Source organism: Lutzomyia longipalpis, chromosome 2 (genome assembly GCF_024334085.1).
Source record: "Lutzomyia longipalpis isolate SR_M1_2022 chromosome 2, ASM2433408v1".
Taxonomy (NCBI): Eukaryota; Metazoa; Arthropoda; class Insecta; order Diptera; family Psychodidae; genus Lutzomyia; species Lutzomyia longipalpis.
Window position 1 is genome coordinate 24,087,663 of NC_074708.1, and position 23,346 is coordinate 24,111,008.

The 23,346-nt window shown below is 35.4% G+C and overlaps 5 protein-coding genes across 6 annotated transcripts in view; all 5 read right to left on the reverse strand.

Moving 5' to 3' along the window:
* The window catches only part of LOC129789572 (uncharacterized), a 656,748-nt gene that overhangs the window by 246,044 nt on the left and 387,358 nt on the right, over positions 1-23,346 (reverse strand). The window lies entirely within an intron of this gene.
* LOC129789650 (synaptic vesicle glycoprotein 2B-like) lies at positions 868-6,689 on the reverse strand. Its single transcript, XM_055826640.1, has 8 exons — positions 6,373-6,689; positions 6,136-6,298; positions 5,623-5,983; positions 5,321-5,541; positions 5,083-5,221; positions 4,885-4,999; positions 1,347-1,634; positions 868-1,230 (listed from the first exon to the last, which is right to left on the reverse strand). The coding sequence occupies exons 1-8, from the start codon at positions 6,638-6,640 to the stop codon at positions 1,175-1,177; spliced, it is 1,611 nt and encodes a 536-aa protein (XP_055682615.1). The 5' UTR covers positions 6,641-6,689; the 3' UTR covers positions 868-1,174.
* LOC129789777 (uncharacterized) lies at positions 6,894-7,836 on the reverse strand. The gene is made up of 2 exons (XM_055826829.1): positions 7,492-7,836; positions 6,894-7,230 (listed from the first exon to the last, which is right to left on the reverse strand). The coding sequence occupies exons 1-2, from the start codon at positions 7,768-7,770 to the stop codon at positions 7,051-7,053; spliced, it is 459 nt and encodes a 152-aa protein (XP_055682804.1). The 5' UTR covers positions 7,771-7,836; the 3' UTR covers positions 6,894-7,050.
* On the reverse strand, positions 8,289-15,093 carry LOC129789642 (synaptic vesicle glycoprotein 2C-like). Its single transcript, XM_055826627.1, has 11 exons — positions 14,966-15,093; positions 14,598-14,894; positions 13,295-13,457; positions 13,046-13,227; positions 12,575-12,762; positions 11,870-12,075; positions 10,696-10,891; positions 9,182-9,296; positions 8,948-9,107; positions 8,672-8,799; positions 8,289-8,533 (listed from the first exon to the last, which is right to left on the reverse strand). The coding sequence occupies exons 2-11, from the start codon at positions 14,878-14,880 to the stop codon at positions 8,478-8,480; spliced, it is 1,677 nt and encodes a 558-aa protein (XP_055682602.1). The 5' UTR covers positions 14,881-14,894; positions 14,966-15,093; the 3' UTR covers positions 8,289-8,477.
* Positions 17,857-20,101, reverse strand: LOC129789269 (tachykinin-like peptides receptor 86C). The gene is made up of 5 exons (XM_055825921.1): positions 20,055-20,101; positions 19,830-19,980; positions 19,392-19,728; positions 19,212-19,267; positions 17,857-18,063 (listed from the first exon to the last, which is right to left on the reverse strand). Exons 1-5 carry the CDS (start codon positions 20,099-20,101, stop codon positions 17,857-17,859), a joined length of 798 nt encoding a protein of 265 aa, XP_055681896.1.

Sequence of the window (23,346 nt, forward strand, 5' to 3'; positions counted from 1 at the left end):
TTTGAGAAGAAAATTTTAATGAAGAATATTTTTTTAAAGAAAATTTCCTTCTTGAACTCCTTTGACTGGCTCTATTACAATCTCTCAAAAGGAAATTCATTTGTTTCAGCTTTTTTTTAAAGTATGTAAGTACTCGGGTAGATACTGACGGAAATTTAATGTTTTTGATGTTTTAGGACAAATCCTTCCGAATTGCGTCAGCCAAGGGACGGTAGGTCAACCCAAACACATCCTTTCAATTTTAGGGGCCAGAGCTTTCGACGCTACTGTGCGTCTTCCTCAGTGGCTGGAATTTTTATTAAACATTTAAATAAATTACAATTTTTCCTTTCAATATTTCGTTTCTTTCAATTTTTCCAATTTTTCAAAATTTCCTAACTTACTCAATTGTGTCTTTGTTTGGGAATCGTCAAACGTCTGAATTGAATGATCTTGCTGATTTTCATGTAGGGGGATTCTATTTTTGAAGAGAATACGATTAACTGACTAACTTGTGCTAAATAGATTTGTCCTAAAACATCAAAAATATGTAAGTACCTTCTTGCATTAATAAATCAACTCCAGTTTCTCAAAAAAAAATTAACCCTTTCGTGACAACAGTGAGTTTTTCATGATATTTTTTTTTAATTTTATAATAATGAATAGGTAATGAATTTAAATACATGAATAAAAATCCTGACGTAGGTCTTCTCACTTTTTTTTTGTTGAAATTCTAGCGATGAGTCTTCTTTAAATCACAAAAAAGCTCCACATAAAGCTTTTGGCTTTGTTATTCATATCAGATTAATTTAACAAATAAAAATTTCGACTAACCTGTATGAATCCTAGAGTAAAGGGTTGGGGGCTTTAGAAAAAAAGAAAATTAAAATAAAATTCATCTATGGCAAACCCTTAAAATCGTCAAAGGGTTAAAAGAAATTATTCTGCAAAAAAAAATTAAAGCTCGGAGGTTTGATAATTTTAATTTTATTGATTTTTCCATGGGTGACGTAAACGTTGAAATTCGGCGACGTACAAAGAAAATATATTTGGTAGCTTCGAATATATGCTTCAATGATTTCCCAAAGAAGCAATCAGATTTATTCCTTACGATTTGCGGAATGTTCAGTGAGCATTAATGCGGATTTATCGCAAGATGCTCTGAATGGGTAAATTAAACATGACCTTTTACGACTCATAAGAGTCTCTTTTTCGTAGTTCTCGGTAGGAAGATGCACAGAACGGAAGAAACTGAAAAAAAATGCAATTTGTTGATTTGTTGCTGCAGTACATGAGCTGAAAGATTTAAGCTTTCAATGAGTGGTGGTGTGGCTGACAGGGCTAATGGAATAATGGAATATACTCACAGAGGAGATCCACTGCGACTGCAACAAAGGGTAGCCAGCAAGTTTGTGCCATGAGGTAGGGGAAGAGGTAGGTGCCCAGCATTGAACCAATTCTTCCGCATGTGAGAGAAATGGATATGACGGTGGAACGGAAGGCGGTTGGTCCGATGCTGGGGAGGATGCTGCCAAAAGCTGCGTGGGCGGCTGAACTCAAACCCACACCTAGGCTATACATTACAACCACCATGATGGGGCTAATTGAGAAGTAGATGGTCAACGAAGCCAGAGATGCGATGAGGGTGGCACCAACTACAAATAAAAGAACAAAACCCCTTTTAGTTCTTTTGTGTGTGATGAAACTTATACCTTCTTTCTCGTATTGGACACCTTTAGAAAAGTTTAATGAAAGGAAAAATATATAAAATTCTTTGAGAGGACAATTTTCTTGGATGTTTTCCTGCAGAGAAAAGCTTTCCTATTTCTTCTAGAAATAAAAAAAAATTGGCAGGAAAGTCTATCTGGAAATGGGAAGAAAAGATAAAAGAAAAAAAACAACTCCGTCATTTCCTTGTGGAAATTGTATTATACTCTAACCATGGGAAAATTGTTTATACTTTGAATATAATCTTAAAACAATTTTTCTTCTTTCTAAAGAGTGATAAAAGATATAGACATGATAAAATATTCCTGTCGGTGTGTACGCAAAAGTACATTATCATCGCAAAATACATTTGTGAATCAGTGACATTCTTCCTTTACTAGGAGGAGATATACTCCATTCCTGTGCTGATAAAGTTATGTACGTATATACATATATAAAAGTGTGTAGAAGAGAAGAAAACTTTGAGAATATATTGACTAAATAAATGCGGGGTGCCGTTGAGGAGGAAAAATCTGTAAAAGGGTTCCTTCTTTTCTTGTTTATGTTCTATGGCACATTTTTTGCAGTCTCGTGATTTTACCCACATGCAGAGAGTGAAGAAAAAGCGACACAGGCAAAATATCTCAAATATGCGGAAAATTATGCTATTACGGAGAGTTTTTTCACGTCTATACCACGTGCTTGTTCGATTTTTTTCACGTCCTATATTTTCCTGTATTTTATAACTATTTTTTTTCTTGAGAAATTATTCAACAAATCACAGAAAAAATATTAAAATCTACATTTGATTTTTTTGACAGATTTAATGGCGGATTTACAACAAAAATTCGTGGGTATGAATAGAAATTCTTTTTATAGAAAATCGAGAAAATCAAATATTTGATGGAAGCACTTGACGAAAATAGACGTTTATTCTTGCGAATTTTTGTAGACTACAATAAATTCTAAGGAGTATTTTGGGAATTACGCAGTATTATTAAACGTTATTGTATTCTTCCAGTATTTATTTGTATTTGTAGCATAGGTAGCATACAATTTAAATTTTCTATAGAGAAAATATTTGAATCGTGGCATGTTCTATTGAAAAGCTTACATGCGGATTTATAAAATTTCTAGAAAGCTTCATACACTCCTATTTTATTGATAAAGCATCAGACCACAAGATATATAAAGTCAATCATAACGCGTCCAGTTATAAGAGTTGGTATACCACAACGCGGATGGGTCAGTCTATGCGTTGTAATTTAATTTATGAGTTGTATTAGTAGGCAAAACTGATTTTTTGTGTGAAAATCAGTAATTTGATGCATAAAAATGGTCATATCTCTGGTTCTATAAGACCTACAGAAATTTCTTGACTAGTTTTGGAAAGGTATTAAAACAGGCTATAAATTGACATAAATTTTAATAATTTTCAAGGTCACCTCCAGAACACAAAATGGCGGATTTTTGTTTCACCAAAACAGTTTTTGGCATTTTTTATCCTGAAGGAATAGTTCTAGAGGTTTCTGATGTTCTAGAAAGTTGTAGATAATTGTAAAACCTTTAATTTGATACCAAGTTGAGCAAAATCGGACAAGCAGTTCAGGAGATATAGCTCTTAGAACTTTTCAAATTCAAGAATTTTTCAAACTGCGATATCTTCTAAACGGCGACATAGAATTCCTTCATTTTCGGACTGGTACAAGATTATTAGTCAGGCTACAACATATCAAAATTTAAAAGATTTGCCTAATGGGGATTCGGAGATATTGCCCCTTAAAGTTAGGCAATTTTTGTTTTTGATTTTAGCGCCTCTTGCGGATGTTTTTGGAACTTGGAATGTTCTACGCAGTTGTAGGGCTTCTTGAAACCTTTCATTTGATACCAAGATGATCAAAATCGGTCAAGCCGTTCTCGAGTTATATTGAAAAAACACTTTTTGCTTTAGGCCGCCATATTTGCTAAACCGCTTGACCGATTTGCAAGTATGAATAGTCGATGAAAACGTCTTACTGAGCTCTACAACATACTAAAATTTCAGACCTCTAGCTGTAAGGGAAGTGGTTGACAGTATTTCAAAATGGCGGACGGCGGCCATCTTGGATTTTGAAAATGCGAAAAAATGAAATTTTACACCCACATTTCTATAGAAAACTTCAAACCGGAAGTCTCTATCTGTTACCGTTCTCGAGCTATAAGGCAAAATGGGGACCAACGGCAGGCCGGCAGGCCGGCCGGCCGGATCAAAAATTTTCCACCACCATTTTCGTAATGTGGGATGTCTAAAACGTGCTCATACCAAGTTTGAGCCCGATCTGAGGTGGTCGGTTTTTCCGACGATTACAATACTTGGTATGCCACGATTGTGGTATACCAACTAATAGGAAGGATTAATGAAATATTTTATCTAATCTTAGGGGAGACCGGGGCTAATAAAGTCACTTAAGGGTTTGGAAAAAGCCAAAAATATCGTATTTCCTAGCTAGATAGAGCAAAATGATCTGAGAAAGAGTTATAGGACAGTTAATCTCCTAAAGAAATGAGCTATACATTTCGCTTTATCTATTTGGGAAATATGATATTTTGAGCATTTTCTAAACCCTTAAGTGACTTTTTTAACCCCGCTCTCCCCTATATGTATAAAAATGCGTAAAAAAATCAAAGAATAACTTTTCTAATGAAATATTGGGGGTAATAGGTCACAAAAAGGCCTTCTTCTTTTAGAGAATATAGGAAAATTCGATAAATATTTTCTTAATTTATTTCATTAAAGAAAATATCAACTGCACCCCACTTTCCCCTATTAATTAATTTTTAATCTGTATGTATGTTGATTCTCTGTAAATTTAGAATCAATATTTTGTTGTTTTGTAACTTATTGTTTGAACGCATTCCAAGAAATCAGCAACAAAATTGCCAATATTTCATAAACAACCCCGGCAAATATATGAGAGCTTTACTTTTTTCTCTTTTTTTGAGTGTATTTGAGCTTTAATATGATGAGATTGTTTTCCATATTACGGATGTTTTTCTATGCTAAATATGCGTATTATTTTCCAAAGAATGTATTGAATGAATTTACAGAAAGCAAATATTAATTTGCATGAATGTTTTACAAATATAATAAATATTCATTGAGTCTGTGAAGGAGTTTTGATTAACTAATGAGGCGATAAAAGGACTCGTGGAACTTACCAAGCATGAGTTTAGTGTGAATCACATTTATGAAGATGCAAATCAATATGGCTCCAATTATTCCAACGGACTGTACTATCATGGAGTTCACGAAGATGCTTTCTGGTTGAACAAACTTTTGCAGAGATTGAGAATTTATGGAAGTTATTAAGAAGTTTTAATTTTACAAAAGAAAATAAAAAAAACTGAGAAACTCACAGATGTGCATTCATGTGATTCAAGTGTTGTTGCATTTGTCATGTCGTCTGGTTGAATTTCATTGCAAATATCGAATTCATTCCCATCATTTGCCATAAAAGAAAATACTTGTGGCATCCACAAGCGCAGTGTGTTGACTCTGCGATAAAAAAGTCAGAGAAAAAGAGTGGAAAGAGTTTTTTTGTGGAGAAAAGGATTGAGTGTGAGGAGAAAAGGTCAATAAATCATCGTCATTTACCCAAGAAGCAAGAAGAATTCAATGCTGAAAACAAGCATGCACTTCGAGACATGGGGTGGCTTGAACATTGGAATGATTTGGCTGAAAGCTCTCTTGAAGCTCCGTGATAAGAAATCGCATTTATTAACATTCACCTCCAGCTGCGCATCGTCGCACCCATCGGAATTTCGGGGTTTTACTTGCTCCTGGCTATCTGTTGCTTCATCACACAAAATCTTTATCTGAAAATTGCATTCATTGGCAAAAAAGATGAGCTTTTGCATAATGGGGCAATAATGTGGAAAAGCGCTTTTCTAACTCACTGGATACGTGTCTGGATGTTTGCCCGTATTCCTTTTGTACATCGTCTTGAGAATTTGTAGTGCTTCTTCACTCCTCCCACGAGACATGAGAAACTTTGGACTTTCTGGCACAATACATACCAAAGCACCCCCAATGATATCCAACAGGGCAACTGTCAGCAAAAGAAGCTGCCACGACTGGAGGGTTGTACTGAGAAAATGTACTTCTAGTTTGCGCGTAAGGAAAATCAACCCCAATAGGGATGTAACTAAATTTCCAGCATTGTAGAAGACGGAAATCCCAACAAGAACTTTCAATCTATAGGCAACACTGTGCATTTCACCCAAATAGGAGAGCACGATGGCTAAAGGTGCACAAACACTGCGGAAATATATTTTTTAAATACAAATTTTAGCAGTTCAAGAGTTTTTAAAATCCTCTAAGCCAAAAAGGATTAAGGTACCCATAAAAGGTCATTTTTGGCCCATCTTTCCCTAAATTACAAAACACCCTTAAAATCACCTAAAACGTACAAAAATCCACTGAAGAATTTAAATGTGATCATCAATGTATAGGTGTTGCTAAATCCAAGAGCAATGTTAACTATTCCCAGCATACTGATGGACAAAACTAAGACTTTTTGGCGCCCAAAGAGGTCAGACAGTACTCCCCACACCACCGATCCACACACCATCCCTAAAATCAAGTAAATTTCATTAAACTTTATTTTTTACAAAAAATTGGCATCCTTCTGGTTAAAAAAAATTCACCAAAAAATATGATTGAGGTAAGAAGTCCTCTTTGGCTTAAATTCAAATCTAAATGGCACTCCAGTATGGGGACGATAAAGGAAAAACTTATCACTTCCACAAGACATAGAATATTCCATAGGCATCCTAGAGCTATGAGGATATAGTTGTATTGTCCAAACCCCGTTAATGATATGGCTGTCTCAAAATCAGCCACAACTTTGGAAGATTTTTCCGGAACTTGAGCACTTTCATCACTTTGAGATCCATTAGCACTAATGGAATTCATTTTTTTGGAAGAATATTTGAAAAGACAGAAATGGGATTGCTGGATAATGTCACATCGAGAGCCAAGTTATATCTGCTGCTACTCACTCTGACCATGTCTATAAGGTTGTCTTATAACTCAAAATACCCATCTATAAAGTACAGATAATGGCGAATTCCTTATCACACCCACGAAAGTAGAAAAGTGCTTACTTTTTTTATTGCTTGGTAATTTTTTTTTAATTGTACCAAAATGTATTCAAGTCTTAGGGGTATCCATGAGGAAATAATGGAGAAGGATGGGAAGGAGTTGAAATGTGGGTGTGGGGTGGTGGATGAAGTACAAAAAAAAGGGACAAATAAGCATTGTGCCGCAATTAATTTTCGTTCTTTGTCGTCATCTCGTCCTTTTATTTTCCGTGTAAACATTTGCTACGGTCGGTGGGTGTGGAAGGAGCCAGTGACCTCAAAACCCGCCTCAATACTCGGTTGCTCCTTGAAAAAATCACAAGGGTGGCATTTGCCAAGCTCACCGCCCATGTCTGCGATGTCCTTCCTCGATATTCCTTTTTTTATCCCCTCTGCATCCTGTATGAGTTGCTTCGACAATTTCTGCAAGAAAAAATCCAACAATGCTAATAATATTGAAATCATCTTCGTCATTGACCCTAATATCCATCAGAGAGACTAATTAACCCAATTTGCTAACTATTTTGAACTTCAACTGCCAATTGAGACATCAACAACATCAAGAGTCAAAGTGATAAATTATTATCATTTTGCTTTCGTCTATTACACAAACAAACAATTTATTTGTGTCGCATCGAGTTCAAGAAACTCAGCGTGGGTGCTAAATATTTGGCTTTTAGTGACCTTTCCTGCGAAGAAGTCCTTCGTGGTGCTAGCATGTTCGGGTAACTGATTAAATGGCTCACAAATTTCATCATCCTCCAGCAGCATGGTGATAAGGTAGCTCAAGTACATAGCCTTAATTTTCCTTACACTGTCATCCTTCTTAGGAGTTAATTCCTTAAGCCACTCCTTAACAATCCGCCTCTGTTCTGAATTTAGCCTTACATTGGCAAGGATTGCCGCCACAGCCAATTTATCATTCATCCCATCCATTTCCGCAGAGGACACAAACTCCCCCATGGTAGATTATAGCCCGATTAGCCTGATTAGCTGATAAATCCGTCTGGTTTGAATGTTTTCGCCCAATACCTCCCCTTTCTAAAAAAAAAATCGTCACTCTTTTGTGAGGAATTATCTGCACCAACATGTGATAAGATATTTCTTCGCGTTGTAAATTAAAACAAATAGGCACTTAATTAAATTTTTATGGATACAATACACCAAAAAAATCCTCCGCGATTCACAGTGAGAATTTTATTGCCCCTAATTGGGTGTTTTTTGTCCCGGTAAGCCACTGTGATTAATGAAAATCCATCAGAACGTTTTAATTTAATTTCCATGGGCAGTTAGGTTTTTTTACAAGAGATTTCCCTCATCAAAAATGAATAAGAGGTTTTCGAAGGAATCAGTTTTGCACAAGATATTCGCATGATTAAGCTTTTGATACCTGTAAAGCTCACGAGATTGTTTGAAAAGCTCTGTTTATAATTTGAGAATAATTAAGTATTTAATCAAAGAATTAAATGAAGAAAAATTAATTTAATCTTTAATCTAATTTATTCACTGAGATTCATTTATTAAAATTCACTAAATTATTTATTTTAGGTACATTTTTCATACGTCACAGAGCTTTTAAGATTATGAAAGTAATAAATAAAATATCTAACATATCAGGAAGCATAATATTCAATTAATCTCAATATTAAAAAGATTTCATTTGGATTTTACTACTGAAGAGGAATTTTGGTATTTCGTGGTAAGAGGAGTCCCCCCAAACCTCCAGCTGAAAGAAAAGATAAGATAGGCAAATAAGGAAAATGTATATTGCGATAAATTAGTTCAATAGCAACCGCGTCTTATCATAAAAGGTTAAGAGCGATTCAATTGAGTGCAGTGAAACACAAGTTGCTTGATAAATTACCTATGAAAAGAGATCCAATCGTGATGAATGGTGGAAGGCAGCCGAGTGACAACAAGTACGGGAACACGAGATTTCCAATCATTGCTCCAATTCGCCCAAACATGAGTGTCAACGAAATAGTCATTGTTCTGCAAAAGAGCCAAATGGGCGGTGTGGGGTTTAATTACGAATTGAAAGTTAGCATGGAAGTGAACACCAAAATTGCCGTTCAACTATCCATGTTGGATGTGAATATATATAGGTAGTGATAGTGCCTGTCGCATACCACAAACGTACCTGAGTGATGTGGGAAAGAGATTGGCTATGATGCCCAACATAGATGTGCTACAAATACTTCCGAGGGCGCAACAGAGACTCGATGCTGCAACAACACTCTCCATATTCATGGCAAAGTAGAGAGAACAAGCTGATATACCCGAAAATATAAGTCCACAAACTGTAAGATGTGCAAAAGGGTGAAGTTTGATGGAGCATGAATGCCACTCCATATGTGTGCTGGCATTTACTTACTCATGAGATTACGATTTCCTATTCTATTTACTATGGAGCCAGCTACAAAGTATCCTATGAAGCTCACAATGCCCACTATGAGGGTATTCATGTATACACTACCATCGGGTGGTTTCTGTAAATAAAACGAACAAATTTATAAGTTCAACAAATAATATTGAAAATGCGAGAATATGAATTAAAGGGACAGAGGAGATTAAACAATGGATTTGCAGAAAATACTACAGAGAATAGCTGAAGTTTTGTCTTCGAATAAATTAGAATTGATTTGGGATTAGATTATTTTTTTAGATTATATTTTATTTCAACTGGAATCCTTTTACATAGAATATAATTGAATGATTCAACATTGTAGGAATATAATTTGATAAACTCTTAGTTCTTGCTTGCTTTTAAAGCTTTTTCTGCTTCTTTTAAGTTAATTAAAGTGATTTTTATTAGGAGTTGTTAATGAATCAATTTTCAGTTTGAACTTTTATAAAATTAATCAAAATTTATCTTACGGAAAAGCTTTCGAAGATATGTTACATCGTTTAGATTTACTACATATGTTTCAGTGGCGTAGCTAGGGGGAGTTTGGGGGTAAAAACCCCCACCTCGAGCCAAATTAACTCGAGAACATATTGACCAAAAAATTAAAATTTGCAAAATATCTCATCAAGGCTGCTTAACATCCCAAAAAAAACGAATTAAACATTCGTGGGATGATGCTTTCTAGGCAAAAAAATTTCAATCCCATATCTCCACAGAAAAAAATCTTTGCAAAATACAAACTGAAAATAATTCCCCCAAAATTTCGTTCTGGTTACGCCCCTGATATGTGCTATATATGTATATGTAAAATTGTATACAACACAGATAACTAGAGCTTTCTACCAGTTAACTGTTTAAAAACTTTCAATCACTTAAAAAGTTAGCTTTTAAACTATCTATGTATGAAAGTAAAAGCTCCGATATCGGTGTGCAAAATTCTCTTCTAGGGTTCAATTTCATTGCTTATTTGATGCATGATTTATGCTTCTCGATGAATAAATAGTTTTCTAGTACAAGAGGAGTATACACACACAAGTTATTTATCAAAAGTTCTCTTCAAAGGGAAATTAATTATATTCAACATGTAACGTTGGAAATCATAGCTTTGGTAATAAAATTAAAATAGAGAAATTTCCAAGCTACACAATTCTGGAAATACTTCAAAAACTCCATTTAGTGTCCCCATAATGAGAAGTTGAAATGTGTTAAATCTACTCTATGGCTTTGTTCTCAATTGTTATTACATTGTGGTGAGATTTTTGTAAGTTTAATTGCATTCTCTTTTCACCGGGAGATGAATGGAAAACTGAATGAGAAATTTTTGACACAGAAAATGCAATCAAAAGTGAATTTTCTCCCCCAGGGTAAATCCTCAGTCCATGCAGGATGGAGACATAAATATCAATTAAATGAATAAACTCGTTTGAACATGGATTTGGCAATGGAGTCAATGCGTGTAAATGGAAAATAGGAAAACTCACCGAAACACATTCTACAGTTGGGACAGTCGTGTCCATGCCTAAGTGGGTCGAATTGAAGCTCTTTACAGCCTGAGAGGCATCAATTATTTCACACAAACTGGGCGGTTGATTTGTTGATAAATTATTTCCTGCACCACCACTGTATTCGGCAATCATGTGAAATATTTCTGGAAGCCACAGGCGTAATGTATTGTTGCTGCAACATTTGCCAAAATTCACATTTTATCCCGTCATATTCAATGGGAAAAAGTAATTAATTTTAGGACCATGGAGGTTTTTTTGTACATATATGGGAAATTCACATCAATCTTCTAATTGAATTTAAATTTGACATGTTGCATAATTAGAATTGGCATCATTAAATACTTTTCTATCATTTTAAACTTTGAACTAACTGATATTGGGGTGCAGTGATGGGGTATTTAATTATTAGTTTCAATTTGGCATTTTGTTCAAACCTCAATTTCCAATTTAATAAGAGTTATTTAGCAGTAAATTAGTTTGGTTGGTATTTAATTTAACTTTATTTAGTTCACCCTAGTTGAATGCAAATGGAATAAAACCAAAATTTATCGAGTTAAACGTTCGTTCTTTCTGCAGAGTTTAAATATTAATGCAGAGATATTCTGCAATATTTATTGATTATTTGGTCTTTAATTTAAATACGATATCCTTTAAATAAGTTTGTTATCCTTTATGATATGATGAAATTTCATTAAAAAAAAATAAATGGCTAACTAAAGAAAGTTTACCAAAGGGATTACTAAATGAGCTTTCACAGCACACGATGTAAGCATATTTACACCATGTAAATAGAAATAAAATGTGTGATAAAACTTTGAAAACTTTGAGGATTCTCACACATTTTCCCATGATGCTCACAGCTTGTACTATGTACATTCAAAAGTGCAAAAGTAATATACAAACTTTTAAGCACGTCACTGTGAGCTTACAACATCCCGCCAAATTGATATACTCTATATTCATTAAATTCATTAAAAACATATTGTGATCGTGCTCTTTAGTTATTGATTTTAATTTCCTCTAACAATGCAAAAGATCCAAAAGTTTGGTGTAGCATTAAAACTTAAGTAGGTATGTAATTACAAGGTGTTGCGATTAAATTATTTTGTAATTATAGATAAGAGTCAAGATAAGTTTAGTAGTCATATACCTCAAAAGCACGCCAAATTGTATAAGAAAGACGAGACAGCAATTTTCTAGATGGGGTCGTTTGAGCATTGGTGCAATTTGAGACAAGCCATCCTTGAGGGCGGCAAATCCCTGTGATTTTGGAACACTGCTGGCGCCATTCACTGCTACTGTCTTTGGTCCTGTGCTTGTCCCACTTTGCTGAAGCTCGTCAATTAGTGATTTAATCTGAATTTTATTTAAATGAAAAAGCCCAAAAAAAAGAAGAAAGAATTATAATCATTAATCAGCAAATCAACAACAACATGCTTAAGATCTTATCGTAAATGATAGGCCAAAGCCATGGGAATAAATGAGACAGGGTGATGAAGGTCCTTTTACGGATACACAGGCTATATATAGCGTGAAATATGAGAAATATTCTGATGCTGTGCGATGAAAGTGTTATAATTCCGTTCAAGTGTTGTATTTCTCGAGTATTTCTTCATTTTGCTCAGAATTAGGCAATAAAAGAGCTTCCTCAACTTTGCAACATTCTCTCCTTTAAATGCTTCGCTTTACATTGCCTCACTCAGCTTTGCATATCTCTCAAATGCATCATGGCATCCATCTCATTTAACTAAAACGATACACATTTCCGGATGAAGATGCTAGTGGAGATGAACATAAAAAGGATATGAATTTGACGAGATGGTGGTGCTCGGTGTAAAAGATAAAATCTTATTACCGGATATTCGTGGACACCCTTTCCTGTGTTCTTGTGGAAGATACTACGAAAAATTGCCATAGCTTCGTCATTTCTGCCGCGGGACATGAGAAATTTGGGACTTTCCGGTAGGAGGATGTACACGAGGATCCCCCCAAAGAGGCTTGGGATGGCGCAAATTAGCAGGAAGATGTGCCACGAGTGTAGTTCTGCGAAATAAAGTGGAAAGTTTTACTATCCAAGACATAATGGTTCTATCCCATTTTTCCCTAAAACACTATGAAGGATATGCAGAAAAGTTTTTTTTTTGGGGAAAAAGAGGATGACGGAAGGAAGTTGTTTTTGGGAAATCTCGGGCATCCTTCCTCTCCATCAATTTTCATCTCCTCCCGCCACACACATGAGAGAAAAAAAACCTAAAGGCTCTTATCTTTTGGGTATATATATAAAATTGAATTTTCCTCGTATTTGGAGCTGTATGTGTATATGTACCTAAAGTATTCTCGATGAGCGTCACAGTCCAGGATCTCGTCAAGACGGCCCAGGCGATTGTGGGAAGGATAATGTTGCCAACGGAGAAAAAAGTCCCAACAGCCAGCATAGTTCGGGCACGGTGCTTAATCCCATGGAGTTCAGACACATAACTCATGAGTACGGCGAAGGGTCCGCAAGAGCTGTCATGAAGGGGATTTTTTTTTAGTAAAATGGGATGGAGGAGGAAAAGTGAATCGTGTGAATTACATAAAACCCGAGATGTACTTGAAGACGAGAAGGAGCCAGAAGACTTGAGTGAATCCGCAGGCTAATTCAAAAACTCCCGTGAGGATGTAACCATATCCAAGGATATCCCGACGACCCAGAGTGTCAGCTAGGTAGCCCCACAGGAATGCTGATGTTATCATACCTTCAGAAGAAATACAAATTTCAATTACAAAGGGGTGTATCAGTTTAGTTTTTGAGGGTTGTATATCTCTTTATAAAAGATTTGTTTTATCGATTAGTATTAAGATGAGCTTTCGGGAGCTTTGACGAGCTTTCTTAGTATGTTTTGTGAGAATAATTCTGAAGACAACCAATTTTTTTTTATCTTTATCTCTTAAAATCTCCATTTTATTCATATAAATTCAATACCTTGACTTATATACTTTTATCATATTTCTTCACTTTAAGAAGAAGATAAGATTCTTTGTCTGTTTTGTTGAAATGTCTATAAAAAACGAAAGAACAAATAAAGCCAAGTTTTGAAAAATCATCACGTCTGAATAAAACGATATTTATACCCGAGAAAAACTTGAGAGTTTTCCTGGAAATGTTGCCCCTTTACAGAGTAAAATAAGCTTTTATTGTCTTCTTGGAAAATTATTGTTTTCCATGAAAATGATTATTCGTTTCATGGGTTTTTAATTTTTTCCTTCAATAATTTAATTGTTGATGGAATTGTCTTCTTATATATTTTGCATACGTAATATCCTTTAATGTAATTATTTCGAAGATTTCACAATTTCCGTTATTTAATAATTTTCATCATCCCTTTCGGAACTTAATGATTTTATTTTATGGGAAATTGTTGGAAAATTGAGGTTCAGGTTTTTCTTGGAAATTTTTCCTTAAGGAAATTAAGCTTTTCTTGTGTAGAGAAGAATATTCAGTTCTTTTTTTCATTAATAGCAAATTAAAGTGATTTTTAGTTACAACAAAATCGAAGAAATAATCGCAAGAATGCTAATTTGATAAAATTGATTTAAATTCGTAAATTTATACATAACAGAAACGTGCGAAGTTAACCATATATCGTTACGAATAAACAACAAGAAAGAGCGCCAATTGAATACCATCCAACCCCTCTGATACATTGCGTGCGAGTAAATTGAAAATATATTCGAGAAATATTTCACACAGAGACTTTCTCAAGAGTTTCTCCAAGTTAACACAGCTATTGTCTCTTTTGCCGGAGAGAAAAGCGCAATATCACTTCCTAAATACAAAGTCATGTGCCCCATGGGGAGAATTTTGTATGCGAAATGTGTCCCCATGGTGTACTCACCCATGTAGGTGATGGCATTGAGCATCCCCTTATCTTGAAGCGTAAGATCCAAGTCACACTGTGCACTTGGTAGAATGTAGGCAATTGTGGTGGTTTCGTTGATGCTGGCACAACAGCAAAAGACGGCAATTAGGAGGATAAAGATGTTAAAGCGCCCATATCCCGTGGCTGAGATGGCTGCCTCAAAGTCAGCTAGTTCCGTGTAATTTTCCTGAGAGCTTTTCTTGGCACCAGTTTGTCCACCGAGCACATCGATTGTCACAATACTTGAATCCACAACCATTTTTTCCGGGGTTTCTGTGAAAATTCACACTGAATGGTCTCATTGGGGTAATTTGCACCACCGAATGGGAGGGAAATTTATGCACCTCTAAACACTTTTCTATTTGATTAGGGAATAAATTAATTTTAATCAAAACTTTTTTTGCACACAGAGATTGAATCAAAGAATTAGCACTTGGTTGAATATTAAAACGATTACTTCACCCAACGACTATTGAGCATAGAATAGAATGAATTTGCCTTGAGAATGGGTTGAAATACGTCGTGGATGCGGTAGCATGTCAACAACGATGACGATGATGAAAGTACAATAAAGTCATAAATTCATTTTCTGTAAGATGGGAAAATCTTGCAAAGAGATCCCGAGATGTGAATCGCTTCTATTTACTAGGTAGATCGACTTGCTGTGGTGTGTTTGTTAAATGGAGAGCGTAAATATTTGTCTGATGAGAAAAATGGTGTATGGGGGAAGACACTAAATGTACAATCAACATCACCCAAAAAAACTTCTGCAGCCAATTACCTCATTTTTTCCGTTGGTAGCCCCACCAAAACCTGGCTATGAATTGCTTTTGGGTGAAAGCTTCACGCTGGAATCCCAAGATAATCAGCCACCTCACTCATGCCACGCACCACTGAGAAGACTAATGGTTGACTGATAAAGGATTTTTTTTCCGTTGTTGTGTTTATATTTACGAAAGTGTGGCAATATATAATCCTTCATCGTTGATGATCCCAACCAAGTAAAATTGCTTGAGGGGATGAGCTTTCTCTGCCCCCGCGCTCTCTGTGTGGATCGATTGGATAGCAATTTTCCACCATAAGTCGTGATGTGGCATTTTTCATTGACGAATAGAAAAATCACACCCACAATGTGGAAAAAAATCTCACTAAACCATCACATGGGGTTTTATCGCACCCATAGAATGGTTTATTTACATTAAGATTTAGAAGCTTTGGGGCAAATAAAGACGTGCGCGTCTTTCTTTTTTTATTTTAATTTAATAACTGGGTGGCATACGCGCCTGTTGATACCCTGCTTTGATTTGTTCGCGAATCGTGAAGGGATTTTCCTATATCTACGCAAAATACTCTTCGTCATTTTCCACCAATTTACCGCTACTCACCACAAATCATCGCACATTTTCAACTTTACGATGCTCATCGTAAATATTGTGAAATTATTCGCATATTGATGAGGGTTTTATGGAAAATTTTCACTCAACGTTCTGACCAAGAGGTTTTGCTGACGGAGTGTTTCGACTGATGGAAAATTACAAGCAATCGATTGAAGATTTTAGGATGTTATTGCGTCAAATAGAGGGTAACGAGAGTGATTTTAGGAAAATTTTCCATCAGCAGATGATGAAATTATATGAAAATTCCTTATCTTAAATGTTATGTATGTAACTTTTGGTACATAAAATGAATCATTTAGAATGATGAGAGCTATATGAAAAACATTTTGAACAGGGTTAAGTCGGTTTAAATTAGACTTTATAGGAGTCAGTGATAAAACAAAGAAGAAAGGTTTTTTATTCGTTTCAACCAGCTGTTCTGACTTTTTGAGACACCTGTGGCAATTATTGAGAAATGAAATCATTTCATTCTTCCAAATTTTTAATTACGAAGTTTTTATTTAGGAAATTTTATGAATTAATCAATTAACAATTAATTGAGAGGATCAGAAAATTATTTCTCGCATTGTTTAAATCTCTTTAGATATAAATTCGACTTGACAAACTTTTCATTAGAATTCCAAATAATTATCTGATTCAGCTCATTCCATTGCTCTTACCTTGATTAGAATAGCATGTAGAATGTTCTTACAAACGTAGTCCAGCACTTCTCTCCATTTAATTAAACGCAAATTACAAATTTTGCCGACTTTGCATCTGATAGCAGTCCATGTAGAACACATGAGAGGAATTCAAATAGAGAATTAGTTTTCGTTGAGATTCCTTTTTGATTAGAACTAGAATGGTCGTTGTGGGAATTTTATTTAAACATATTTTTTTCAATTTTTCCAAGAAAAAAAATCCTCAATGACCTAAATAAATTAAATGGGAATCAAGCAGAAAATTATGTACTTACTTGAAAGACTTGAAGTTCATCTGTAAAAGCTCCAAAGTTCTTCATCATTACCCTTTAAATAATGTGGCTGAAAATTTGCCAGAGTAAAAGAAAAGAAAACTCCAAATTCGTTGTCATATAATGTTTAATTTATATACACTCTCTTTTTTTTAACTTTTGAACTTTACATTAGAGCACATTTCTCTGCTTGTTTACAATTGAATTTTTTCATCTCATTTACCCTAGAAACTTTCTAATTTACTAACCAGTCTTTTAGAGATTTTCTTTTCTCAACTGCGGAGAAAATATATACATTACAAACCACCCCTTTTTTTTCGGGGGGTTGAAGTGATTTTTCTTCATCAAAAATTTTGAGCTTTTTAATCGCCCAATTTATAGTTGAGTTTCTGCTCATTTTAACCCTCTGTGAACCACACAAAAACTAAATAAAGCCACACCATACTTTTGACTTTTGTATCCCGAGGCTACACACACTGCAATTGCCTCTTGTGTGCAATTACCAATGCTACATCGTCAGAGTCTGACAGGGAGAAGCTGGGGTGAATATGTGTGCAACATGTGTTTGCGCGAAACCACTCTAAATCACCCCGTTCGTTTGAGCTTTCAAAGCACAGAAGAATTGCGGATAGAAGGTAGCTTCCCGCTGCTAGACAAGTGTACTTTTGTAGGGTGTTGTTCGTTGTAGGGGAAATGGTGTTGAAAGTACACCATCTACTGCATGTAGCGGTGCAACTTCTTTCGGAAAGGTGCTCAGGGAAATTGAAGTTCTCTTTGCACCGCACGAAACATCCTCCTTGCCATCGTCACACTCTTCAACGTCATCACCCCTGGAATGATCTGCGCGGCTACTGCCGTTCAGATAATTTCAGTCATACTGAGGGTGTCAGGAATACTCTGAGCAACCATTTGTGTAAATTTGGGCCTCATTGAGAATGCGAGCTGCATCGTTATTCTGTTGGTTTCTGCGGCTCTCCCTCCGGTACACGTCGAAGTGGTTTCCAGCAGGAATTGGTACATCCATGTGGGTGGTAACTGTCGAGTTACACTTGGGACTTCCTGGGAGATTTCCAATGGGATTTAAATGTCTCACCTGCAGAAGAGCAAAGTGGAAAATTGCACTTGAAGCTATTTTTTTTACATGGAGGTTAAATTTCTATTCCAGCTGGTATTTATATATTATTAACTTGATGCTATTTTCAAAGCTGTGTGGCTGTGTGGTGCATCGTGGCAAAAATGTCAATTTACATAATTTTAAGCACTTTCCAGCACATAGAAAGTTTGTTTTGTAAGCTCTATGCATGTTTCCTTTTCCGTTTTAGATTGAAATTTATGTTTAAACTTTCGAATGGTTTTATTGGTGAAATATTATGATTTATTCACTCACTGAAACTGAAATATGTACCTAGTAGAATATATTTACTGTCAAATTAGGAAAAGCAGGAAAACACAGAGGAGGAAAATATATGTATGTATATAAAATCTCTTGTTCGAAAGCTTTAAGCTCCCTTTGATGCAAAAACTAATCTTCTGATGTTTTGGCTTCATGGAACTGCAAAAGATTTTTTTTTGCATGCAAATGTGCCCCAATTGACGATAAAAAAAACGCTGTAATGTTTTAGAGGAGAGTGGAGTTAAAAAAAAGTCACCAAATGGTTTAGGAAAAGCTAAAAATATCATATTTTCCAGCGACAGTTAAAGTATTTGGTTCATTAGGAAATTTTCAATCCAACAAAGCAATTTTCTCTTTCTATCTAGGAAATAAAATATTTTGAGCTTTTCCTAAACCCTTTAGTGATTTTTTTGCCCCGTTCCCCCTAGACACATCAGTTAAATGATGACGTTGAATTTGTTTTAATCACAATTTTAAAAGCAATCCCTCTCAGCGATTTCTCCGAAAAGCTCTCCCTTTTCACATTACTTACATAAATAGTTCAAAGCACCGAAAGCTTTCGTTATGTTCCCTCTATGAGACTTCTATGTAATGATTTTAATCTGCATCTTGCAAACTTATTACATAAAAGGCGTAATCTCATATATAATTTTATATTCACCGTCATCACATTCAAACGCAATTATCAACATCATGCGCTTGCTAATCATTTCCCAAGGCAAACTCCATACTTTCGTACTATATATGTCTAATACTATTTGTCAAATATGCAAATTTACTTAAGATTAAATTGCACCCATATACATACATACGTGTAGGTATACCTTAAGCTTATCTCTTCGACTTACCCGAACATTTCCCGGCATTGTTTGGTGCCACTGCACAGACATAGTTTTTGGGCGACCTAAATGGTAGACACAGCAGGCATGAAAGGTGGGAAAGGAGAGAAAAGATGAGCATTAGTTTAGATTAAGCCATATATATCATAGGGAGGTTTTGAAGGGTGGAATAGGTAGTTGTTTTCTCACAGGATTTCGTGCGGGCAAAATCGGATTGTGAATTTCGTCGGCTGAGAATTCCGGGCACTTTATCTTCAGCCCCCTTATTGTGCGCCTTCCACACACGGAGGCAGCAATAGCAGATGATCTCTTGGAAGTAGACCCGAAAGCGCCCATTCATCCAGTAGTATATGAGGGGGTTCACCATGGCATTTGACATGGCCAACCAGTAGAAGGCCAAGTACATCTGCTGCACGTAGCTCGTTGATGTTACTTGATTGTTGTGGTAGGCGTACACAAAGAAGAGGTGGTAGGGTAGCCAACAGATGGCAAATATTGTCACAATTATAATAAACATCCGAACGACCTACAAAATGCAGTATTGGTTTGTGCTTTAGTACGGGTCATATTCCAATTGGATGGATGTTAGTGCGTGTCAAAGTGAAACCACATTGCACCCTTGATTACCTTCTTCTTGGATTTCATCGATTCCAACTGCCGTTCTGTGTGCTCCCCAATGGATCGACTCCCCCACAGTTCTTTCCCCATGAGGGAATAGCACACAATCATGATGAGCATGGGGATACCATAAGTGAGAATGAGGAATACCAAATTGTATCTGTTGGAATGCATCAAAAATCCGTGATTTCCAATTGAATTTATCCCCCATTGAATCTCAAGTACGAGACTTACATATAATCCGCCATGGATGTGGGGTAAGTCCCATCGGGCCACAGCATATAGCACTGCGTGCGAGTTTTCCCATTGAAGTATCTATATATATAAGAAACGGCAATAAGAGATGGAAAAAGACAGCGTGAGCGTGACAGTAAAATATTCAGATCAAAATGCTGCGGGGAGGAAAAGTATCCCGAAAGAGGATCTTCTTGTGAGTACTCTCAGGGACTCTTCAATATGTTGGCTTCAAATTCCAATACTATCCTCCTTATAGACTTTATATCTTCCTTTATGTCTTTTATTATACATATATGTCATATATATCCTTGCACACACAATATCCTTACGACAAACTCCCCGTACCATTCACATGAATTTTCAAACTGATACTCTTTTGAAAGGCAAAACATAAAAGCATTTTCAATGTTTGTCAACAATTTTCAATGAGTTTAGCAATGTTTTTGATAAACAATGCATTACATTGGATACGTTCTCTAACTGATATTATGAAAACATTTTAACAACTAATCAAAAGTGATTTAAAAATGAAAAATAAATTTTTCACATAAAATAACATTTTATGACAGGAAAATTGCGTGCTCCCTGGGAATAAAACTTTAATTTAGGAACGTGTGAAAAAAAGAAAACTTTTCCGGCTATAAAATGGACTATAAACAAAACAATATAATTATGTTGCGCGACGGCTTAATAGCAACAGGTTAATGTCGGTGAATTTCCCGGAATCAGAAACTTTATTAAATTTACGTTGTTTGTGATAAAATTTAAAATATTTAGCAATATTGTGTGTGTAAGTTATTAAAATTAAGTCAATATTTACTAATTTAAAACTATATTTTAACTAGTCAACCCGAGCCCCCAATCACGTGTGAGCAAACTCCATTTTAAGCTATAAAAGGGAGGCGTATATTAGTAGGGGGATGAATAATACGGTACCCCGAAAAATTCTAAAAATAAAAAAATCCCGTTATTTGACCCTTCAGCAGGTAGAAAATGGGAAAAAATCAATTTTTCAGTGGGGGCGCTATAAAGGGGGGTTGGGGCGGAATCCCATATAGCGCTTGCAACTCGTATTGACCTCCTTTACCCCCATACCAAACTTCATCAAGATCAGCCCAGCGGTTTCGGAGGAGTTCATGTGCCACAGACAAACAGACTTTTCAGCTTTATATGTATATTAAGAAGATTTAGATTTAATTTAAATTAATTACGTGTAGTATAAAATTAATTTTCAAAGCAAACAGACAAAGGATACAAAACTCCATTACATAGTGAATTTTTCTTAAATTCCTCTTTACATAAAAAAATGGTAAATATATCTCAAGAAATTTCTTGCCCAAATTCCTCTAGAAATCATAAATATTGAATCACATTAACAGCTTTTCGTGGTACGTCGTATTCATAAATTTTTTGGGATTGTCTTCACAAAGTAAAAGGAGCATCAAAATGGCAAAAAGGTACCACCAAGAACTTTTTGCACATAGCACGTTTTGGTGGCAGATGGAATGAATTTAAATTCAATATTATTTCCATATAATTAGCCACGAGAGGTTCATTGGGTCCTTTCCGTGTTTTCCCAGCGAGTACCTACAATTTTCTTTGTTGTGGGTGGCCACGTGTCGTGAGAGAGGGGGGGGGGAGGGGTCGGCATAAATGTTCTTTGTTCTGCGACTTTTCCCGTAAATGTGAATGGGATTCCTTCCGAATGTCTTGAATATGTTTCCTTTCTCCATGATTTATTTTTCGCATTGGTCGTGAATGAAGCGATAAAATTGTTATTTGTGTACATCAATTAAATGGGCTCTATGGGGGAATCGTGTTGACCAAGAGTGTGAGCGGGGTCGACCCCAAAATTGCGGGTGAAAATTAATGTTCAAACACAGAAAATGGCACCACAATGGTCACCACTGTTATCAGTATTTTATGTGAATGGGATGAAGCCCTATGTACGCGATATTTTCTCACCCTTCCGCATATGGGGGGAAATATGAAAAGCTTGTTTAGTCATTTCCCCGCTTTTGCTCTCTTCTTTATGTGCAACCCGAGGAACCCACGAGGAATGTATTGCTCATTGCCTGTGTAGAATATTCTTTTCCTGGAATCTGGATCATTACAAATCCATATTTCACCTCCCGCACACACATTTTCCCGGTCCAAATGCGGAAACATGAATTAATGGGCAGGACTTGGAGTCTGTCTAAAAATAATTTCCAGGATTTATTTTACCGAAATGGAGAAAGGAGGATCCCGGAAATATATTATTAATCAAAAGTACAACACATTAATGGTGCGAAATGGTACGGAAAGAGAGATAGAAGAAAGAACTTTTACGCGTAACAACCTCTACCTATCTCTTCTATATAATCTATTAGAACCGAAAATTGGTTACAAGATAAACTATTACGTCATTGCAGTATTTTGCGATTTTTTTTTACTTTCCCGGAAGTAATAATTGCTCCTGTATTTGCTAGCATGTGAAATGTTAATTAAATGTACATTTTAATTAAATGTAAACAAAAATTCGGAAGGTGTAAAGGGAAAAATTACCATTTATCACGATATGTTTAAAAAACTACACTGTTTACTTTAAGCTGAGCTTTAAGCTCTGTAGGTAAACAAACGGTCGATAGAAGGGATTCACAATATTATGTAATATGTATGTACGTGTTGAGCTTCCGCACACGGAGAAAAACGGTTTGTTTAATTTTCTTTGGAATATTATTGCGAGTAATAAATAATTTTGTATTTATTAAGAAAATATGTATTAGGTAGGTATCTAAAATCTAATTAAAATTATCTTGATTTAAATAAATTGTTCCTTATTATTTTAAAATCTACATAATAAAATTTTTGTGAACTGTAAGAAAATTTAACCACTCCTTGATATTTTTTTGGTGAAGAACAACGTTATTGGGTCAAATTTGAACAATATTACCCTTTCATTTCACTATGAATATTCAAAATAAAAATGTAGGAGTAACAATTTTATGCAAAATGTAAATGATTCACAAAATTTAGAAATGAATATTTAGGAAATTTTATTTTATTGTGGAATGCAACGGACACGTAAAATATTCACGAGTTTAATGACCCATCGTTGGTTTTGTGAGCTTTTTTTTCGCATAAATACTGACTCATATCTAAAAAAAAAAATCAAATATTTCGTCGCATGAGAATGTAGAAAAAAAAAGTAAAAATAACTTGGGGAATTTATCGCATGGAATATTTGATATCAAAAAAGTTCCTGACCTTTTTGTTTTGGTTGTGGAATAGAGGAGGCACGGCGTGG

Excerpts from the sequence above, each read along its gene's own strand:
- LOC129789650 (XM_055826640.1), bottom strand. The coding sequence starts at position 6,640 with ATGAATTCCATTAGTGCTAATGGATCTCAAAGTGATGAAAGTGCTCAA. Across the intron at positions 5,984-6,135 it reads AAATTCTTCAGTGGATTTTT|TGTTTGTGCACCTTTAGCCA; the intron begins GTACGTTTTAGG and ends ATATTTCCGCAG. Across the intron at positions 5,542-5,622 it reads AACATCCAGACACGTATCCA|ATAAAGATTTTGTGTGATGA; the intron begins GTGAGTTAGAAA and ends TGCAATTTTCAG.
- LOC129789777 (XM_055826829.1), bottom strand. The coding sequence starts at position 7,770 with ATGGGGGAGTTTGTGTCCTCTGCGGAAATGGATGGGATGAATGATAAA. Across the intron at positions 7,231-7,491 it reads AGGACTTCTTCGCAGGAAAG|AAATTGTCGAAGCAACTCAT; the intron begins GTCACTAAAAGC and ends TTTTTCTTGCAG.
- LOC129789642 (XM_055826627.1), bottom strand. The coding sequence starts at position 14,880 with ATGGTTGTGGATTCAAGTATTGTGACAATCGATGTGCTCGGTGGACAA. Across the intron at positions 13,458-14,597 it reads CAATGCCATCACCTACATGG|GTATGATAACATCAGCATTC; the intron begins GTGAGTACACCA and ends TTTCTTCTGAAG. Across the intron at positions 12,076-12,574 it reads AGGGTGTCCACGAATATCCG|ATTAAATCACTAATTGACGA; the intron begins GTAATAAGATTT and ends AATAAAATTCAG.
- LOC129789269 (XM_055825921.1), bottom strand. The coding sequence starts at position 20,101 with ATGCTGTGGCCCGATGGGACTTACCCCACATCCATGGCGGATTATAT. Across the intron at positions 19,981-20,054 it reads ACATCCATGGCGGATTATAT|ATACAATTTGGTATTCCTCA; the intron begins GTAAGTCTCGTA and ends GCATTCCAACAG. Across the intron at positions 19,268-19,391 it reads TTTTGCCCGCACGAAATCCT|GTCGCCCAAAAACTATGTCT; the intron begins GTGAGAAAACAA and ends TCTACCATTTAG.